We start from the raw sequence: 19,722 nt of genomic DNA, 5'->3' as shown, positions 1-19,722 counted from the left end.
TTTGCATCAAACAGCCTCTGAACGGTTGGGCTTGCAGGGTGGCGCGACGCCAGTGGCGGTTGAGGCGTTACCGTTGACGGCCGTAAGGCAATCAATCTGCTCTGGGGGCAGGTTGTATGTTGAGATGGCGTGTGGGATTGATTGATGAATATCAAGGACGGTTGTCCAAGGTCTTCAAGTCGGTGTACGGTTGCTCCAGCCTGGCTAGAATGGGTTCCTGACAGGGCAAGCGGACGGGCCGACTGATGACGGCATCGCCGCCGAAATCACCATGTCTTTTGTTGCTTGCTGGCGTATTCGGAGAGAATGAGGCCATGGAGTGATATCATGCGAGCCCAGCTGGCTCACAGTGGACCTGTTATCAAAGAGCACTGAGGATTGGTCATCTGTCATGCCATACCAACAAGACCTCTGGCTTCCCATCATTTGACGTGCTCTTTCTTTTAACGTGCTTGCAACTCTGGTGTAATTGATACGAGTCCATAGGCAACCTGTCCTTCATGAATAATACACTCCAGGAAACTCCGTTCAGGTTAGAGTGAACCGATGAGTTCGACTGTCAATGTCGAGACTCTTGGTAGCGACTCGCTATCGCCACTAGCGAGCAAGACACCTTTCCAAGCGGAGCTGTAAAGGGGCATATCTTGTGGTACTTCAACCTTGCAGATCGCGTCTGATGTGGCGGAGATTACCTTGAGGCCCATATAGCGATGTTAAGAAACTCAGGGCCAAGCCGCAGCGCAGGGTCATGGTCTCGTCTATGGGTATGTCAGAGGCAAGCTGAGATTCAACGCTGTGTGCGCCGTGGCTTCAGCCCCTTTTGATAGGTACCTACTCGAGTCACCACTGGTGGCAAACCCACATGCTATGCAACGCCGCCCCTCCAGCACGACCCGTGCAGTGTATTCTCCTCACCCTTCAGAATATACAGCCCTTTCCTAAGACACTTGAAATTAACTCTATTTGAGGAATGGCTTGTGATGTTGCTGACGGGGACACGTATCGTGGCAAAAGGCCCACAAAATGGGTTGTTGAAACTGCGCGGAAGAACTTTTGGATTTCCCGTCTTGGATCATATCAAGCCAGGACAACTGTTAACAGGTAAAAAGCACCCTTTAGAGATATATGATGACCATGAGGGACATCAACCAGCTAGAGAAGGCAACTCTGCTCAAAAAGTCTAGGGTTTTCCACATCAAAACTCGCACTCATTTGCTCCGCATTTCATCAGCAACACATATTCTCTGACCGAGCTGTCACACTTCCTCTCCCTACCTACCCTGCACTCACTACCTATTTACACGAATAAAGCCAAATGGTTGATCCCTAAGTAGGTGAATCTGACAGGATCTATAAACGGGGTGCGTGTCTGGTTGGAATTCTGCAACTCCAAAACTGCACGTTGATAAGCCAGCCATGATCATTGGTTGGCTACCACCACAACTCCCCTCTATTTCATACCAACCTCTTGATTGTGAAGAAAAGGCCGTGCTGCAGCCAGCAACTAGTGCGCCATTTATAAACACATCAACCCCAGTTAATTCCTTCAACCCCTCGATGCCATTCCCTGGCGCCAATCGCGCCATATCAACCTTCCTCATTAGGATGGCGTAGTTTCAACGGGACAATAGTTGTGTAGAGCTTACTTCCAGGGGTAAGGCGTGACATGCATACGTAGGTATTCACCTTGGAGCTCGGCGCGGGCCGCCATTGGTATTCTAAAGCCCATAACACCAGGATGCCACACTGAATACACACATAAACACCCAGCCTCATCCATCACCACCCACCCCGTCTCCCCTTTTTCTTTTCCATCTCTTCTCCTCACCCTCTTCCTCCCCCTCGCCTTCCCAAACTAGCAAAATGCACCCCCTCATCCTCCTCCTTTCCCTTTCCCTCCCACTCACCCTCGCCCAACTCCCCTCTTCCCCCCGTTTCGACCTCACCAAACCTTCCTACGACCTCTTCCGCCACAGAACCCTCCACGACTCCACCGTCCAACAATCCTTCACCTTCGACAACACCAACGCGCGCCTCTTCGTCTCCCAGCGCCGCAACGGCGCCGACTCCTCCCTCGGCAACCTCTGCATAACCCAGCTCGACTTTTCCGGCAACCAGGTAGGGTATATGCACCTGACTGGCTTCGGCCACGGCGTGTCTTTCGGCGCGCAAGCAGTCGGAACCTCTACCTACCTCTGGACAGAAGTTGACGCCAACTCCAACGGCTACGGCACCCGCCTAGCCCGTTTCAAATTCACCTCCGGAACCTCCCTCTCAGCCTCAAGTCCCACCCTCCAAAAATTCAAACCCATCCCAGCAGCAACCGAATTCACCTGCTCAATCGACCCAGTAAACAACCGTCTAATAGTGCGTTATCACCTCTCCGGATCAGGCAAGCACATGGCCGTCTACACCCTCGCCGCCGCCACAGCAGGCGACTTTTCGTCCCCCTTGGTAAACTTCAAAATCCCAACAATCACCACGCTCGGCGGCGCGTTTCAGGGGTACGCCGCGCATGGCAGGCACTTGTACCTCTTATGGGGCGACAGCTACGACGTCACAGGGGGCGGCGTCAACTCTCAAGTGGCAACTGTCGACATGAACACTGGGTTGCTGGTGCAAGGACCGACGTTGACAAAGGCGGGAGAGAGTCTTGTTTTCAGGGAAGCAGAAGGCATGGCCGTCTATCGGACGGCAGCGGGCCAGACAAGATTATTTTTGGGCTTCGCGAGCGGTGTTGCGGGGGATAGGAGGTCGAATTTGTTTTTCAAGAATGCTACGATTGGCTAGGAAGGTGTGGCGGGGGGGAGGGTGTTGAGGGGACAAGAGATGGGGCATCATCATCATCACTGTCTATCCTTTTCGTCTTGGAGATGGGGTCGAATAATAGCAAGCTGACCAGATGGTTAACACAAGTTTCAGCTAAGTCTCTCCGACGATGGTGTGATATATCTTTTTGGCTGTGGTCATCGATCTTTTCTTCAAACATCGGGGGTTACCCAGCGTTCTGAGAAAAATAACAAGATTCCTAAATAAAAAAAAGAGAAAAAATAAAAATGCGCCGCAGTGTTAGCCTTCACTTCCCCACAACACTAGTATGCCAACTTCTCCCCCCGTGTCCCCCCATGATGTGACATCAAAGAGACAAAATTCCTGCTCAGTCACCGGCGGCAGCGACCAGTTCAAGCCCTCCAAAAGTTAACGCCATCATACTCACGTGCTCGGCAGCGAAACAAAAAAGAAGCCAGAACCAGACCGACAGCCAAAATGTCCAAAAACCAAACACGCTCGGCCTAGGGTAACTCTAAAAATTACCATGACACCCCCAGAGCCGTGCGCGCAAACATGGGCTATTCCCAGCATCTCTTGCGCGACCCCTACTTGGAAAACCAAAATCTCGGGGGGAGGAAAGTCGAAGAAGAAAAAAAACAAAGGTGGAAAATGGAGCGAGGAGTAACGAGGATGTGGAAGGAAGAGTCGAGTGGGAAATCAATGAAAATGAACAGGTCGGAACTTGGCAGTCGAGAAAGTCGAAGGACAGGATGGAGAGAAGGCCAGCAAAACAAAAAAATAAAATTAAGCAAGTATCAATGGGTGTGGTGGAGGGGTAGTGTGTGATAATGAGGGAGGAAACGAGGGAGTGGAAAACACGAAAAGAGAAAGATTGAAGAGCTCTTCGGCTTTGACAGGAAAGTGGGGGATAGTGCGGTCGTGGACAGCAGGATTGTTATTGATGTTCACATGGAATTTCCATCTCTCTAGGTACCCTTACCCCCTTCCTCGAAACAACCCAGCTGTTTGGGAAGACGCGCCCTCTGGATCAGTACATGTCTACGATTAGACGCATCTCTCCCGTGCGCTGATATGCTCATCAGGGACCCAGTCCCTGACCACGGGGGGAGCATGCCTTGTGGTTCTCGGTCTTTCAACCTCAGTGGTGCCGTTGTTTGCGGCGTTGTTGTAAATGAAATCTGCCCGCACGCAGTATCAGTCCATGTCAACGGCGGACGATGTTGAATCGCCTCGTGCTCTACTCTGCGGGTCAGGCATAACTGATGTGTTGTCGACATTGCTCTTTGTGGAGTTGTTGTGAGACATGTTGTTGATGTTGGCGTAGCATTGCATCCAAATACTTGGACCACATGATGGAGGTGAATTATGAAAGGATGAAAATGAAGAGATGGCAACGGGAGCAGAACAGGCTTGATTTTTACTTGTCTCTGCATGGCCTATGCACGCTAACAAATACTTCGAACTTTCCGGCCCAGAAGCCCGATTCCACTCAACAGAGAAACTGGTCGGCGGCCTGAGGCTCTGGAGCTGGGCACACAGACAAAACCTCGCTGATAAAACTTAAAACGCTGCAGATTTTGGTTGCTTGGATCCAGTTCGGTGCCTGGAAGACTCTGATTCCCGCCTTAACGAGTGGAGCATTGGTCGCCGGGATGGATTGCAGATGAGACGATGAAGACAGCCGCAGTCGTGTGATGGCTTGATCAAGCATTGTCTGAGCTGTTGTCTGGATATTATCGGCTCTGCCTGTTAACAAGTGGCATCAAACGCCTCTAGTTGTGAAATGACGTTTGGTGTCCTTCTGATACGGATAGTTCACGAAAGAGGCCACGAAGCAACTTGTGAGGTCATGGATATTTAAACATGGCTCACTCTATTCTAAGGCTGGTTTAGCCTTCTCCTCATCATCACCATACTCAATCCAACTCAAGAAAAAGAAGCATCATCCATCATGTGCACCATCATAGATACCACCTGCTCCGGCTGCACCAAGAAAATCGGGCAAAGCACGAAGGAATGCGACAAGCCGCTTGGGTGTAGGAAGATCACTAAAAGGAAGGAGACGAGGCTTTGCGATGAGTATAAGGATAAGGAGGAGGCTCGAGAGAGGGGGGAATAGTTACTGCCGAGGATGATGAAGAGGGTTGGGTTGTGTTTTTCGGGATAGTGCGTGGTGGGCAAGACATATCGGCTAGGACTCGGGTGAAACGAGGAGAACGCGACTCTGCTTCCCAGGTTTGTTGCCTTAATATATCAAGTTTCTGCCTTGGAATTGTTCCAGGAGTGGAAGGTGGCTGTGACTGTGACAATTAAGCGTCTCCATGATGGTGTTTGTGAAGTGCTGATCGCTACGCTTACAAGACATGTCGCATTCAGACGAGGTAGTCGATCTTGCTCATATGACACTGGCTTGGTCCATGCTTTAATACTTTTCAACCCTCTGGGTTTCAAGTCACCCACTTCGTGACCTGGACGACAGCCCACAGCCAGCTGTCTGGGTAACACTTGATAGGACACCGTTTGCACAGTCTTCTCCTTCGGCTGATCAGGATGCTTCACTTCCGGGCCCATCGCCAAATCACCCCGTCAGGTAATCCATGAGGGTCGCACGTGCTGGTTAACACCGGGCACGGACAAGCTCATGGTGGCGATATCTTGATCCCCGCTGTTGACGCGGGTGACTACGTGCAACCACAGTCGTCTTTTCCGGACCAGACCCCAAATGCCTAGCTCTATCAACATGGCGACTCCCTTGCCAAACCCACTTCCTCTTCCACAGACACAACCGTTCCGAGGATCCAAAACAAAAACGCACCTTAGACTTCGCGTACACGCCTTACCCAAGTCCTACCTATCTACACAAACGCAAAGATCGACAGTCATATGCAAATGCTGGAACGAGAGTTGCGTGGGATGCAACGTTTTTCTACGGAGACCGACCAATAGAAATGCAGTAATAGCTAACGCCAAGGCTCTAGCCCCACCATAAGGGAAATGCCCGCCGCCACATCACTCTCTCTTTCATTTTACACCACTCTTCAGCAACAACACCACTCCTCCATCGCCGCACCCCACAACCGCAACGACACCATGGACACTTCATTCTATCTGGTCACGATTTTTATCGTACTCTGGGTACCGTCCACCCCCCCGGTTGATATCCTTCTGTGCTGACATCCACGTCCAGATCCTAAAGCGACTCTTTACATCCACCACCCCCATCCCTGAAACCTCGGGCAAAGTCTACAAAATAGCCAATGCCGCCGAGTTCGACGCCCTCCTGTCCTCCGCCAAGCATGTGGTAGTAGACTTTTACGCAGACTGGTGTCCGCCTTGTCGCGCCATTGCACCACACTTCTCCGAGCTGGCCGACAAGCACTCTTCAGACGGCCAGCTTGCTTTCGCCAAGGTGAATGTCGACCACGTTGATAACATTGCCTCGCGGTATGGGGTGTCTGCGATGCCGACTTTTTTGTTCTTTGAGAATGGTGCGCCGAAGGGGGTGGCGGTTCAGGGAATGACAGCTCGCCCGTCGGTGCCTTTGACGGGTGATGGGTTGGTGGAGAGGGTACGGGGTGCTGATCGTGCGGCGTTGAAGGCTGTGGTTGAGGTTTTGGCGGGGAAGGGTGGGGGGGAGTGATGGGGTTGGGTTGGAGGGTGGCTTTGTAAGTGGGCTGGGGGAGATGGCGTGTGGGGAGAGTTTGGTGTTGTGGTGTCTATCTTCCTATAAAATGATTGGCAGGGGAAAAGTAAATTGACCAATTTTATATTGTGAACTGTGCTTCAGAAGTGAATTAAGAGGTCTTAAACTATCATCAACGGCTATTCTGTTTCCTTCAAGACATCTAAAGATAGGGGATACGCGTTCGACAGGTATGCTTTCAGCTTCCATTTACTTTTGTAAGGCCTTTAAAGATAGTCAATATGCACTCGACTATGTTTCCAACTCCTATTCAAGACCAGTAAGGCCTTCTATTTGTTTTAAAAGGCCTAAGAAATGTACTTCGAGCTACACATCACAATATAATAGAGGTTATTTTACTCTTATATGCCAGTAAATTCATAAAGCGGATGATACTCTATTCCCTTGACTTTTTGATAGCAAGTGTGAACTTTTTCCATCCCATAACTTATATTCTTCTTTCTCTGTTTGTACAAATATCTACCAAGTATTATATCTCGAAATCGTCTCAGCATAACCATATTCCCACACGAGCGAGCGTATCTCCCCTCAAGCAAACGCATCCCCATCCCCCCTCCCTCCACCCAGCCCCCGCGAGGAAACGCATCCCCCTCGCGAGGAAACGAATCCCCTCACGCGAGCAAACGAGCACCCCTCCTTGCCACCTCTTTCAAAAAACGGTTCGGGCCCTGGTAGCCCTGGTACTCATCAATGTACCCCCTCGCCGACTTGCCCCTCTCATCCACCGCCCTGTCCAAATCTACCCCCGTCCTGTTCAGAGCAACCGCGCACGCCATCCACCGCGTCAACTGGGAGAACCTCACGCCGAGGCGCGAGGTCCCAGCGACGTGGTGGTACCTGAGATCGGCGACACCGTTGCAGATATCGTGGAGGTTTTTGAGGAGGAAGATCAGGGGATCTTCCGACCTGCAGGCGGGGTTGCGGATGAGGAGGAGGAAGAGGACTTGGACGTCGAGCCTGAGGGTGGCTTCGTTGATGTAGAGGGTTGTGAGGGGGCAGGGGAGGGGGTGGCGGGAGAAGATCGTGAGGGCGGGGAGGTTGGAGGTGCAGATTGCGTATTGGAAGGGGTCGCGGCAGTGGGGGTAGCCTCGGTGACCGGCTAGGCCGCCGAGGTTGGTGTTCTTGTCTTTGGGCTTGCAGGTGGCGTGTTGGAGGAGGCCGGTGGGGGATTCGAGTCTTGGGTTCGTTGGTACAGGGCGGCAGGGAAGCGGGGTGCTTTCCTGGAGAAGCTTCTCCAGGATTGCTGAGCTGACATGGTTGGCTTTGGTTAGGGAGACTGCCATGATGAGTGTCTCTGGTCGGATGATTCCTTCAATATTCAGGTCAAGGAGAGCCGAGACGATTCTGTGCTCGGCCGCGAGGACTGCCTCCTCCAAACAAACTGTGGCTACCAGGATGCGGTGGGATCCGTAACGGGGGTGCCACCGGCGGGCATCTACCATTTCGAGGAGGTGATCCCGGTTAATCCCGAGGGACCAGATGTCCCATGCCAGCTGGGAAACGTCCCGTTGCTTCAAGCCTTTGCACGATCCTCGAAGATCATGTGATGTGGCATCAGTTCCGCTGTAGCAAAGGCAGTTGACATCGTCCGTCTCGAGGATCTTTACCGGGCTCAGAGCACACTCCCGTAGTAGTGACAAAGTCCATGCAAGCGCAATGGGGCTTCGCAGGGCCCGGAACTGTGGTTGTCCCGGCGATAACGCCAGTAGGTTCAACCAATCTGTTCGTCTGAAGTGACAAAAGATTTCCACGGGGCTGGTCATCAGCGAGTAGATCATGCCCTGAAACATCCAGAGAATGTCGGCAGCCGGTGGAACATTGCCGTAGCTCATCAAGATTTCGAACAGAGAAAAGTCTCGCGACCAGAACGCATGCTGGAGGGGCGACCAAGGCCAGGTCTCGGCCGGTCGTGTTGTGGTGGCGACGGGGGATTGCTTGCACAACAACCACGACTCATGGTGCTGCGGCAAGGGGTTTAACACCACCGTTGAGTCCGAGGTGAGGTACGGCATATTCTTCTCGATGCTCGATATCATCGGAATCCTCATTGAGCCTGATCTGAGGTTAGGATTGGCGTGACGGCTCATGAACATGTGAGCCAGGTTCTCCTTGTCTTCCTCGGCAAGATACCAGTCTCGTCTCATCCCAACCTGGGTTACTCGGCCCTTGGATTCAGCGGATCGACGGTATCTCGAGGGCATGGCAAGCCGTAACAGTGCCGAGTCGCTGCCAACAGGACAGATTCGCGCACCGCTGTCAAGGAGCAATGTGACGCATTTCTGGAGACCTCGACAGATGGGTTGGTTGTGGGGGCGCTTCGCCCCGGATGGAAATATATGAAACGGGCAGCTACAGTGGCCATATCCTAGGGTAGCAACCAGGGCTGTGATGCCGTGGGCGTCGGGTTCATCGACTGATGCCCCGCGGTCGAGCAGATAATCAAAAATATCTGGGAGGCTGGATAGGATAATTCTGTTAGCACTAGAGACTACCGCCACCAGATACAAGAGGTAGACATACTGTTCTGCCGCGGCCGCGACCAACGGCGGGGTTTTGTGTACAGATATCATACTGGCGTTCAAGTTGGCTCCAGCTTGAACCAGTCTCTGAACCAACATGAAGCGTTCGTGCTCATAACCGCGATACTCTACTTCCTTCTGGGCAGCAGTCCTGCCCGGAGGCTTCCACATAGTACTTGCTTCTTTGGTCCTGCGTTTCAAGATTCGGAAGCTGATCTTTCCCTGGTTCGGAGAGGAGGCGAGACAAATGTCGAGGGCCCGAAGGCCATAGTACGAGGTGTGATTCGGATTCGAGGCAAACATGCGCTGGGGTGGTCGAGTAATTGTGGTGGTGTTTACGTTGGCGCCGCGGTCGAGCAGCTCTTTGACAGCAGACAAATTGCCAGCAATGGCGGCATGGATTAAAGGGGTGTAACCCCTGCTGAGGTCGTCGTTGATATCGGCTCCGGCCTGTAGGAGACGATCCACGATGTCCCCTTGGAAAGATTGGTTAGCTATTCACCTGAAACTACCAGATGAAAACGGAAGGTTCGGAAGACTTACAGTGGTCTTTGAGATAGGCGTGCCAAATCGGTGTCAGGCATTGCTCGTCTAGATTTTCCACTAGGTAATTGACCTTGTCGTTTCGATTCAGTATCGAATTCAGCAACTTCAGGTGCCCATTCCTTGCCAGCAAGTGAATGGGTGAACATCCTGTCTTAACAGCCCTGGCATGGGTGGGGGGGTCTTTGACGGTCAGTTCCACGTAATAGGTGCTTCTCAATGGGCAATCCACCTCTGGCAGAAGCTTGAAGAAGAAATTGACCATGTCTTCATGACCGATGCACAAGGCCATGTGGAGCGCATTGAGCGATGGCCATGTCGCGTCACCTTGATTTGGCGTCAACCAAATCCCGGGGCCATCGATGACGCAGTGACACAGTCGGTTTGAAGTCTGGTTGTGCCATTCAAACGGGCCGTTGAGCCTGAGGGTGATGTATTTGACCAGCTCCGCGTTGCCTGACAGAATGGCGAGATGGATTGGGTATGCGGTACTATCCGTCCTTGGCTGTTCTTCATCATCCAGGTCGACGTTCGATAGAAAGAGTTTTCTGGGCTTAACCACCTCTTCGCTTGAAGGGAGAAATTACTTGGCCGTGTTTGGTGTCATAACCCAGGTATGAGGCAGACCCAAGCCATGATTCAACTCGCGGATCCGATTCCCGGTGGGTGGCCCATCGTTGAGGGCTAGAAGGCGCCGGACCACAGCCTCACGGCCATACCGACAACCCCAGTAGAAAACTTGTGGTTTCTCTGCTTGTGGATGGTGCCATAGATAGTGGTCGATGATTTCCCGAAAGCCGCGACAGGTCTGACCAAGAGCGGCTAATGATGCCAGCTTGTTGGCGTCCCGTAGCCGTCCGACGATGTCGCGGAGTAACTCGACAGGCAACTTCCGGATGGGACCCGAGGAGGACATGCTTGAACGGCTACAAAAGAGGTGTTCATCAGTACGATCTAGACCCCTGAAACGTTTTAGGCGCTCGTTACATACCTTGCACGGGCGGTCGAGGTGTTGAGGTAACCGCAGGGGAAGAGCGTGGTAAAGTTGCAATCGGATGGGACAGGTTTCTCAAGACAGAAAGTTGTAGTGGAAAAACAAGAAAGGGCGAACAGGTAAACGCGATGGGGTTAGGTCCTGCAACTGTCACGTCCAGTTTAGGTAGTGAATTTGGAAGGACAACAGAGAAGTTGTGGGTCTGCTCCGTGACCCGGGGAATCTATTAGGTTGCTCTAGCTCTGGTTTGCAAGCCCCGTAGGGGAGACGCCTTGGAATAACAGTGATTGGGCTTCCACGGAAAGCTCTGGAAACCTCACCTAGCATGACTATCTCTCAACTGATAGTTGAAAGATTTCGTCGGATAGCTGAACATTTTCTCGGAACGTCACGGTTGCTTCTGGTTCAATCTCTACCTTATTCGGTGCCGTCTATTGCATGCCCCATTTAAAGACGAAAGAGTCCCCAATACGAAGTTCGACACCGTTTTCAAATCAAACCCGGCCTTAATCACAGCTGTTATTCCATGTTGTCGAAACCTAGCTGCTCTCCAACCACCAGCTCACTCTAAACAGGTCTCCGTACCCGTTCTAACCAATACTCTCCTCAAATAGCACTGCAAGATGATACGAGACTTCATGTAGGCACCATGATAGTGATCAAGATTCTGGTCGATGCACTGTGTGAGAGGTGTGGGAAGAGGCCCACTACTAAGATCCTGCTCTTCTTTTGCCAGCCTGAACTATAGCCTGTTTCTTCCTTCCTTCCTTCCCATAAGCACCACCGACAACATCACGTTTTCGAATAAGTTGTCACAATCACTTTCCCCAAGTTTCCAGGTTGCGATCAAGTGAAGATACTGGGCAATTCACTTACAAGTGATTCATCTCCTCTTCGTGTCGGACGTTCTTCTTCGGACGCTGTCCTTCGGACTCTCAGGTGAACTAAACGCCTATCTAGGAATCTGATGACAAACTGAGCTCACGGCAAATAGCTTCAGCAGCTGACCATCCCCAGCTGAAAGCCTTGGCAACATGGACATGTTCTGCGGCTCTTTTCCATGCGTTTACCCCCTTATTCCCACAACAGATGTGTATATTAGCCTACAGACTCCTCGTACAATATGAGCGGTGCAAAAAAGATTGCCGGTGTGCACGGCCCACTCCCTACCTCCCATTTGCGCGGATCTCGCGTCGGCTGCACGATAAATTGCTTGCGCATTCACGACCACCACACCGGTCTCGGGAGTGGCCGACGGAGGAGAATTATCCGTGTAAGTGGACGTCGTGGTGATGAAGCAACAAAGTATAAAACCGGTCATTGGGTATACGATGTGCAGAAGCGCACCAACCAATGTTGTGGCAACTCTCGCACCTTCAGGGCAACATGCGTCACATCATCTGCTCCATTCTAGCAGCTGCCCATGTGGCACAGGGCACACCACTGTCAGCCCTACAGCACCACAGCCCTGAAGCGCGGCAAGATCCAGCGACCAACTTCACAGATTACCTCTACACCTATGTCCCCTCCCCCCTCTCCCCCATGTAGCTAGCCAGAAATGCTAACAGCACCCAGTTCACCGGCGAACGCCTCCCAGACGGCGAACAAGTCTACATGGCCGTCAGCAACAACAACGACCCAACCACCTGGACCACCCTCAACAAAGGTGACCCTGTCCTAACCACCTCCTTCGGCATGGGCGGCATCCGCGACCCATCCCTCATCATCGCGCCCGACCGGTCAAAATTTTGGCTCCTCGCCACAGACCTCAAAGTCTGGGGCCGCGGCTGGAACAATGGGACTTGCTACACCTGCAACGGATCGAAGTCTATCCACGTCTGGGAATCGAACGATCTCGCGAGATGGACCGGGCCGATGTTCACGACGGTGGCTCCCCCTGAAGCAGCGATGGCTTGGGCTCCGGACGCGATTTGGGATCCGGTCAAGAAAAAGTTCTTGGTTTATTTCACGAGCAAGTTGGATGGTCAGCTTGTGCTTATGAAGACGCACACGGAGGATTTCAAGACGTTTACACGGGCGGAGGAGTTTAACCGGTTGGGGATGGATGCTACTATTGCTTTGGAAGGGGAGACGGGGAAGTACTACTGGTTTAGTAAGCATGGGCCTGATGAGTTGATTCAGCAGAATGTGGCGGACAGTCCGGAGGGGCCGTGGAAGACGGTTAGCGAAAGGATCGGTGCTGATGGAGGCATGCCGGCCGGGGAGGGACCATTGGTGTTTAGGGATAACAGGGATCCGAAGAAGGTCAGTCAGTCACTGTGAGGAAGCACAGAGAGGGGGCTCTACTAACTTTGAGACAGTGGCATCTGTGGATCGACGACTACATGCGTGGTGACGGCGGCTACGTTCCATTCACAACAAACGATATTTCCAAGGGCAAGTGGACGGTCGTCAAGAACGCAAAGCTGCCAAAGAATCCCAGGCACGGATACGTAACTCCTATGTGAGTGTCCCATTCCTAGATCAGTCCGTTCCAACGTCGACTAACTGCCATAGTACCGCGACTGAGCGAGCGAGACTTGTCGCTGCCTATGGTGTATAGGTAGCCTTCTATAAACCCCCCATTAGAAATCAGTTACCACCCACCGTGGACCCCTTTCTTTCTTACAATCCCAACATTGCAACACAAACTCAACCCTCTACTGATGATCCCCAACCCAAGCAGGCAAGACCTAGAAATTTATCTTCTGATCTTGCAAGAATTCGCAAAACACCCTATGCATGGCAATCCAAATCATCCACATCCTCCGGCATCAACCTAACCCCATCATCCGCAAGCCAGCTCCGCGCTTCTTCGCTAGCTTCACAGAGAACCACAACCGCGTCCTGCATCCTTGTTCTCAGTTCCCGCCTTTCATCCGACTGGATCAATTGGTTGGCTCGTCCTTCTACATATCGCAAGGCGTAGGCGATTGGGTCGGCTGCTGTGAAGGAGTGCTTCTTGAGGACTGTGCGGGCGACTTCGGTGATCAGGACTGGCGGTTCGTGGGAGGAGTTGAACTCAAAATTAGCGTGGAGGTTTTTGACGAGGGTCATTTTGCCTGTGCATTGAGCGCCGACGATGTAGATGTTTGGTGGTTGGGACATTGTTTGGTAGGGCGCAATTCAACTGTAGGTAGTCGACTGTGCTTGATGGACTTATTCCAGGCTCTCGATGCTGGAACGACGTGGAGATAGATGTGAGGTACTCGTCTTGATGATCTTTGATGTAAGGGATGGTCGAAAATCGGCGCTTTGAGCCAGTCAGGTGAGATATGCACTGAGGCCTGCTGCAGGAGGTGCGGGCACGTATCAACTGCGAGATCCAGCTCCGACAGTTTAGCTGCTCTTGTGTGGCCTGCCCCTCCTCAAAACCCAGCACCTGTGCCCTCGACCTGCCTTCAGTAGACGCCAGTTCTTTTCTTGTTGTCGCTACATCTCCCTTCCAAGGATCTCGACTGCCATGTGTGGCAAACTTGCAAGCTTCAAACACCAACTCTAGGACTGGATGAGGTTAGATGATCAAGAATGGAGGTACACCATCCCCAACCTGCCTGGGCCCGACAAGCTCGACAATGCTCGACTCATCAAAACAGTGAGCTTGGCCATGACCGGTGGCAAGCACGAAATCAACTTCACCCTGGTCAAGGCACAAGACAATCGAGCTATCCGCGGCGAGCCATTCAACAAGCTCCTCGTCGTCTCTCTCGCCGAGCTGCGTGCTCCGCCTGGACGACGACCACCCCGCTCTGCTGCAGCAACATCCACAGACGACTCGCTTCAACCATCCACGCCCCGAGAATGTACCGACTACGCTACTCGACTCCTCAGGACTGGAATCTCCATTCAAGGTGTCCACTACAATTTCTACGGCCACAGCAACAGCCAGCTCAAATCCCAAACCTGCTTTCTCTATGCCGGTTCACCCGAGGAGATCTCCCGTAAGGTCAGCGACTTAGGCGACTTTTCGAAAATGAAGACAGTTGCCAAAAAGGCCAAGCGTATAGGTCTCCTGTTCTCTAACGGATCGGTAGCAATGCTCATCCCGCCCGAACGCGTCGAGGACATCCCCGATATCGAGAAAGCCGATTACATCTTTACCGACGGCTGCGGCCTCATCTCGCCTAGTCTCGCGCGGGAACTGGCAAGACGTGATCAAATCATCTTTTCCAACAGACGCTACACCCCGTCCGTGTTCCAAATACGCTATCGCTGTTACAAGGGCGTTGTGGAAGTCGATCAGACCATGCCGCGACGAAAGAACAAGAGCTCCGACACCCCTCCGATCTGGCTCAAGCTGCGCAAATCAATGAAGAAGTTCTCTGGTGGCGACGATTACTCCTTTTCTGTCGTCGAGTACTCCAAACCATACACCTACGGGTATCTCAACGACGAGTCCATCCTCCTTCTCTCCGCCCTTGGCATCACACACGAAACCTTTCATCAAAAGCAAAACGAACATTTCCAGTTTCTCGAAGAAGCTACCAGAGACCCCCCACTGCGTTTAGGTTCTTGTCTTATGCCAATATGCCTGAAATGGCGGAGAAAATCCTAATGGCAGACAACGTTGAGCAGGCCCAGTCCAAAGTCAAGGCGCTCGTCAAAGGCAGAATACGTCAAGATGTTGAACAAACGAGATGAGCAAAAATGTCGAATCTTGATCCCGCAGTCGAGGCTGCTATTTGGGGTATGTGATGCTTGGGATTGTCTCAAGGAGGGAGAATGCGCAGTCAAAGTCACCCTTTTCGAGGATGGCCAACCGGCGGCGCTGAAAGGGATGGAGGTGTTGTTGACGAGGAACCCGTGTTTACACCCGGGAGATATGCAAAATTTTAGGGTGGTTGAAAGACCAGAGCTGGCGCATCTGACGGATTGCATTGTCTTTTCTTCGGGGGGCAGAAGACCAGGGGCGGATCTGATGTCTGGGGGTGATTTGGATGGTGATAGTTGTATGTTTTCTTAGGTGGAGTCACCCCCCTTAACGTTGCTATGGAGACGCTAACAGGGACAACAGTCTTCGTCTGCTGGGATAAAAGTGTGATTCCCTCGACCATGTCGGAACCCGCCAAGTATCCAGGTGCCAGAGAAGCGATCAGCTTCAAAGCCATCACTGACGACGACCGGTTTGTTTATTTTGCCAAGTACAACCACATGTCTCTTGGGCGAGTCAAGAAGCTTTACTTCGCCTGGGCTCGTGCTCGGGGGCCCATGGCACCAGAGTGTCAAGAGCTGAACCGGCTTTTCTCTCAGTGTGTGGACGGGAACATCATCAGAATTCCTCCCAAGTTGGACCAGGCACCCGACCCCCCCCGGGGATGCGCCACCGTTTATTCTTGATGATTTAAATGAGGCCGCCAAGCAGATCATTCTCAATGACACAGCTCAGATTCATCGCAATGTTTTCGATGGCTATGACCATGACGTTCTGGAGCTGCTCCTCAACCAAGATGACGTCGCCATGTCCGAGTTTGAGTTTATTTGCATGACTCAAACGTGGTGTCGCAGAAACGATGCCCGTCTGGAAGACTTTCTGGACTACTTTGACTTTAATGTCTTGACAGACCATGAGAAGGCATGGGTGTTGCAGAAAATGCCACCCTCACAAGAAATTCCCGCTTTAGTCAGAAACGCGGTGACCTACTCGAGTCTGATTACGGAAGATGCTGCTCGCGGTTTCCAACTCAATCATCACAGCATCCACTGGAAGTGCATTTACAACTCTTCAACAAGAGACCGTCTGGGGACTTTCCTTGATACTACCAGCAAAGCACTGGAAACATTTAACTGATCATCCTCAAAGTCGACAAACGTTTGACCGTATCCATCTACGTTCCCCGCAAGATTGAGACATCCCAAGACTCCCTTGTCTATGACACTGTGCGGTTATATGCCTTTCCACACACCCAGGGCACTGAACGGCAGAGCCGTATGACCCTTCCCACCAAGATGACATATCGTCTGTATTGCGACGAGGGACAGTTTCAACTGTTTGAAGGCCAGCGTGGAAACACCTGGATCTTCATCAACCGCAGCCCCTCGGACGACAGTTCCTACAGGGCCGCAGATAACAAAAGCGACATGCGAAGACAACGCCAAGCGACCATCGACTCCGGAACCAATGTTGACTTCCATGCCAGTATCGCCCCCGACAAGTTCAGCAGGGGTCTGCAGCGACATATCGGCAGAATGAACTGGAATGCAGTGACGGCCGCCGAGGTCTACGTTATCAGCAACAGAGACGTCAAGCCAATGAGGAATCTCGACTTGTGGTTTGAGCATCACGACACGGATACAACACTGCCGCTGTTTGACCAGGAGGCGGAAGATACACCATTCCGACCTTGAAGGATGTTGACTGGGGCTCTGAGCCGGACTTTACTGTGGCGATTGCAAAGGATGGAAAGCTGCCTTGGATGAGGGAATTGACGTCGCGGAAGCAGTTTGAGGAATTGTTTTCCTGGTTGCTGGGCAGGGATCAAAGTCCCATTCTCTTCAAGTGCTTTGACTATCTCTTGCTGGGCATTAGTAGCAACGAACCTAGCCGCCTGACAAGAGTCTCGTCGGCGGATATTCTCCGCGTAATGCTTGGTGTCCTGCGCCTGGCGCCATCACTGACTATTGCCTTTGGCAGAATGCCGTCCATCGAGGCTGTTGACGAGAAGACAGAAGATCTGGTACACATTTTGGAAGCATACGCTCAAGACGCCCTCACCGGGTTCATTCTTTCAGCCAACGATGCCATGGAACTCGTTGTCGCGCCCCTCAAGTCATATCTCTCACGTATCAGAGTCTTATCAATGCACCAGTTCACCGAGCTTGTCAAACTTATCTCATTGAAGGTCATAATACCAGAAGTGGCAATGGATATTCTACTCGAGTGTTTCGAGCCCGAAGCATCGTGTCTCCTTCCCGGTCGGCCAGCTGCCGTCAACCACTTTGTCCAAAACTTGATCGCTACAGCGCTAGAACACATCGGAGAAGCATCAGGAAGGTCAGAGCCAAGAAAAGACCTCCTCAAGTTACACCTCCTCGACAAAGACGAAGACGGCTACCAAGTCGTCGAGGTGAGCTTCCGCATCGACTCAGACAATTCCCGGCTCGACAACGCCGCCCACGTCCGTTTAACCGCTGCCTCAGCGCCCGCAAACTCCCTCCTCGAGAAACGTTACTCCACCGACGCCCTCGTCCTCCAATCCGAGCCCGGCCGTGCAAAATTCCAGTGCTTCCACCCCTTACCGCCATACTACTCCCACTTCCAATGGAAACTCACCCTTTCACAACCGCAAAAATAGCCCTTGACGCTATCCTCCTCTTTGCCACCAAATGAGACGAGTGCTGTCCCATATCCCCCTACCTCCTCGGCCATGAATCCCAACCCTTTTCTCCCCCTCCCCCGGAAAGCGTCACCCCCTACCCCCATCTCAACCCCTCCCAGAACCTCGCCGTCTCCACCTCCCTCAACACCCCCCTTTTTTATGCCTCTGGGGACCCCCGGGAACAAGCAAAACAGAAACCATCCTCCCCATCATCCTGTCTCTCCAATCCCACTTCCCCGACTCCCGCATCCTCCTCACAGCCCCAACCCACAACGCAGTAGATAACGTTCTCCGGCGGTACCTCTCCCTTAACCCCACCCACCCCCCCTTGCGGATCTCGACCGAAATCCGTAAAGTCTCCCCCGACATCACGCCTTACACCCTCGACGCAATGGCCGGAATCGAACTCAACACCCTCCACTCTCGCGCCGAGACCACCAAAGCCAAAAGACGTGTGAAGACTGCCAAAATCGTGTTTTCGACTTGTATAGGCTCAAGTTTGGGACTATTAAGGAATGAAATGTTTGATATTGTCATCATAGACGAAGCCTCCCAGCAGACAGAGGGGTGCGCCCTCGTGCCGTTCGTAAAGGGGTGTCAAAGGGCTGTTTTGGTGGGTGATCACGTCCAACTAAGACCGTCGGTGAGGCCAGAGGTTGTGGCTCTGGGGGGTGATTGTTCCCTTTTTGAGAGGCTGTTCACCTCTTCCAGAGGGGAGGGGTTAGGGAGGTTGATGCTCGACACGCAATACCGGATGCACAGCTCGTTATGTGACGTCCCTTCTACAGAGTTTTACGGAGAGAGGTTGGTTACCGGATTGAGGGACAGTGAGAGGGGGTTGGAAAAGACGGGATTTTCGTGGCCAAAGGGGGATAAAAGGAGGGTGTGGGTTGAGTTTGCTGATCGGGAGGAGGTGAAGGGGAAAAGTAAAGTAAATAAAGGGCAGGCGGGGGTTTGTTTGGGGGTTTGTACGCTTTTGACTACTGCTGCTTATGGGGAAAAGGGGGTCAGCCAAACTGTGGCGGTTTTAACACCGTATGCGAAGCAAGTTGATTTGCTGAAACGGGTGTTGGGTCAGGTTATGGGGTCGGGGCTGGTGGAGGTGAGCAGTATTGATGCTTTTCAGGGGAGGGAGGCGGACGTGGTTGTTTTTGTGACGGTGAGGTGTAATGAGAAGAGGGAGATTGGGTTCTTGACGGATATGAGGAGGTTGAATGTCGCGCTTACGAGGGCCAGGAGGGGATTGTTTGTGATTGGGAATAGGGGGACGTTGACAAATGGGGAAGATGAGGAGAGTGCTGCTGTGTGGAAGGGGTTGGTGGGGGTGTTGGAAGTGGTGACACTGGAATAGGTGCCTTACCTTGCGGTTTCAATTGAATCCATTCTGGGCCACCGCCATCGCTTCATACAGGCACAGGCGGGTGCCATACCCAGCCAGGTTCAGGCTAGGCAAACCGGGAAGTGAGAGTCTACCTGCCAGGCGTATCATCGTACGTCTGATCGGTTACGTACTCTTTCGGCACTCGGGCGGGAAGATATGCAATGATCCGACAATAATGTGGCTGGGCCCGTATACTACATGCATGGTGTAGTGTGTTTGGATGTGGTTACACTGGATAGATACTAGTTTGGATGACAAGGAAGTGAACCACATGGATGTGGCCCAGGTAGGTTTGAACTACCCAAGCCATCTACCCACATTAAACCCTCCACAACCCTGGACCTCCGAAAGCCCCCGATATCAACACACACTTTATATTCCACCCACAAAGACCAAAAATGAAGCTTTTGTTTTACTTTTTTTGCTCCAGGTACCCACCAATGGCCAAATATACCGAGAAGGATATTAAAAAT

General features: G+C 52.3%; 6 protein-coding genes across 6 annotated transcripts; 4 read left to right on the top strand and 2 right to left on the bottom strand.

The window, feature by feature from the left end:
- Positions 1-1,817: 1,817 nt before the first annotated feature.
- Positions 1,818-2,790, top strand: QC763_510340 (uncharacterized protein; the record flags this gene model as incomplete). The annotated part of the gene is made up of 1 exon (XM_062913622.1): positions 1,818-2,790. The coding sequence occupies exon 1, from the start codon at positions 1,864-1,866 to the stop codon at positions 2,788-2,790; it is 927 nt and encodes a 308-aa protein (XP_062765163.1). The 5' UTR covers positions 1,818-1,863.
- A 3,000-nt stretch (positions 2,791-5,790) lies between these two features.
- Positions 5,791-6,433, top strand: QC763_510350 (uncharacterized protein; the record flags this gene model as incomplete). The annotated part of the gene is made up of 2 exons (XM_062913623.1): positions 5,791-5,928; positions 5,981-6,433. Exons 1-2 carry the CDS (start codon positions 5,884-5,886, stop codon positions 6,431-6,433), a joined length of 498 nt encoding a protein of 165 aa, XP_062765162.1. The 5' UTR covers positions 5,791-5,883.
- Positions 6,434-7,107: 674 nt separating this feature from the next.
- QC763_510360 (uncharacterized protein) lies at positions 7,108-8,640 on the bottom strand (the record flags this gene model as incomplete). The annotated part of the gene is made up of 1 exon (XM_062913624.1): positions 7,108-8,640. One exon carries the CDS (start codon positions 8,638-8,640, stop codon positions 7,108-7,110), a length of 1,533 nt encoding a protein of 510 aa, XP_062765161.1.
- Positions 8,641-11,861: 3,221 nt separating this feature from the next.
- On the top strand, positions 11,862-13,898 carry QC763_510380 (uncharacterized protein). The gene is made up of 3 exons (XM_062913625.1): positions 11,862-12,817; positions 12,874-13,016; positions 13,070-13,898. The coding sequence occupies exons 1-3, from the start codon at positions 12,167-12,169 to the stop codon at positions 13,113-13,115; spliced, it is 840 nt and encodes a 279-aa protein (XP_062765159.1). The 5' UTR covers positions 11,862-12,166; the 3' UTR covers positions 13,116-13,898.
- QC763_510390 (uncharacterized protein) lies at positions 13,289-13,660 on the bottom strand (the record flags this gene model as incomplete). The annotated part of the gene is made up of 1 exon (XM_062913626.1): positions 13,289-13,660. One exon carries the CDS (start codon positions 13,658-13,660, stop codon positions 13,289-13,291), a length of 372 nt encoding a protein of 123 aa, XP_062765160.1.
- Positions 13,899-15,199: 1,301 nt separating the features above from the next.
- QC763_510400 (uncharacterized protein) lies at positions 15,200-19,219 on the top strand (the record flags this gene model as incomplete). Its single annotated transcript, XM_062913627.1, has 7 exons — positions 15,200-15,239; positions 15,283-15,501; positions 15,567-15,801; positions 15,848-16,287; positions 16,353-16,857; positions 16,878-17,758; positions 18,147-19,219. The coding sequence occupies 7 exons, from the start codon at positions 15,200-15,202 to the stop codon at positions 19,217-19,219; spliced, it is 3,393 nt and encodes a 1,130-aa protein (XP_062765158.1).
- Positions 19,220-19,722: the final 503 nt, after the last annotated feature.

The sequence above is a fragment of the Podospora pseudopauciseta genome (genome assembly GCF_035222475.1).
Source record: "Podospora pseudopauciseta strain CBS 411.78 chromosome 5 map unlocalized CBS411.78m_5, whole genome shotgun sequence".
Classification (NCBI taxonomy): Eukaryota; Fungi; Ascomycota; class Sordariomycetes; order Sordariales; family Podosporaceae; genus Podospora; species Podospora pseudopauciseta.
This window is presented reverse-complemented; position numbering and strand designations above follow the sequence as displayed.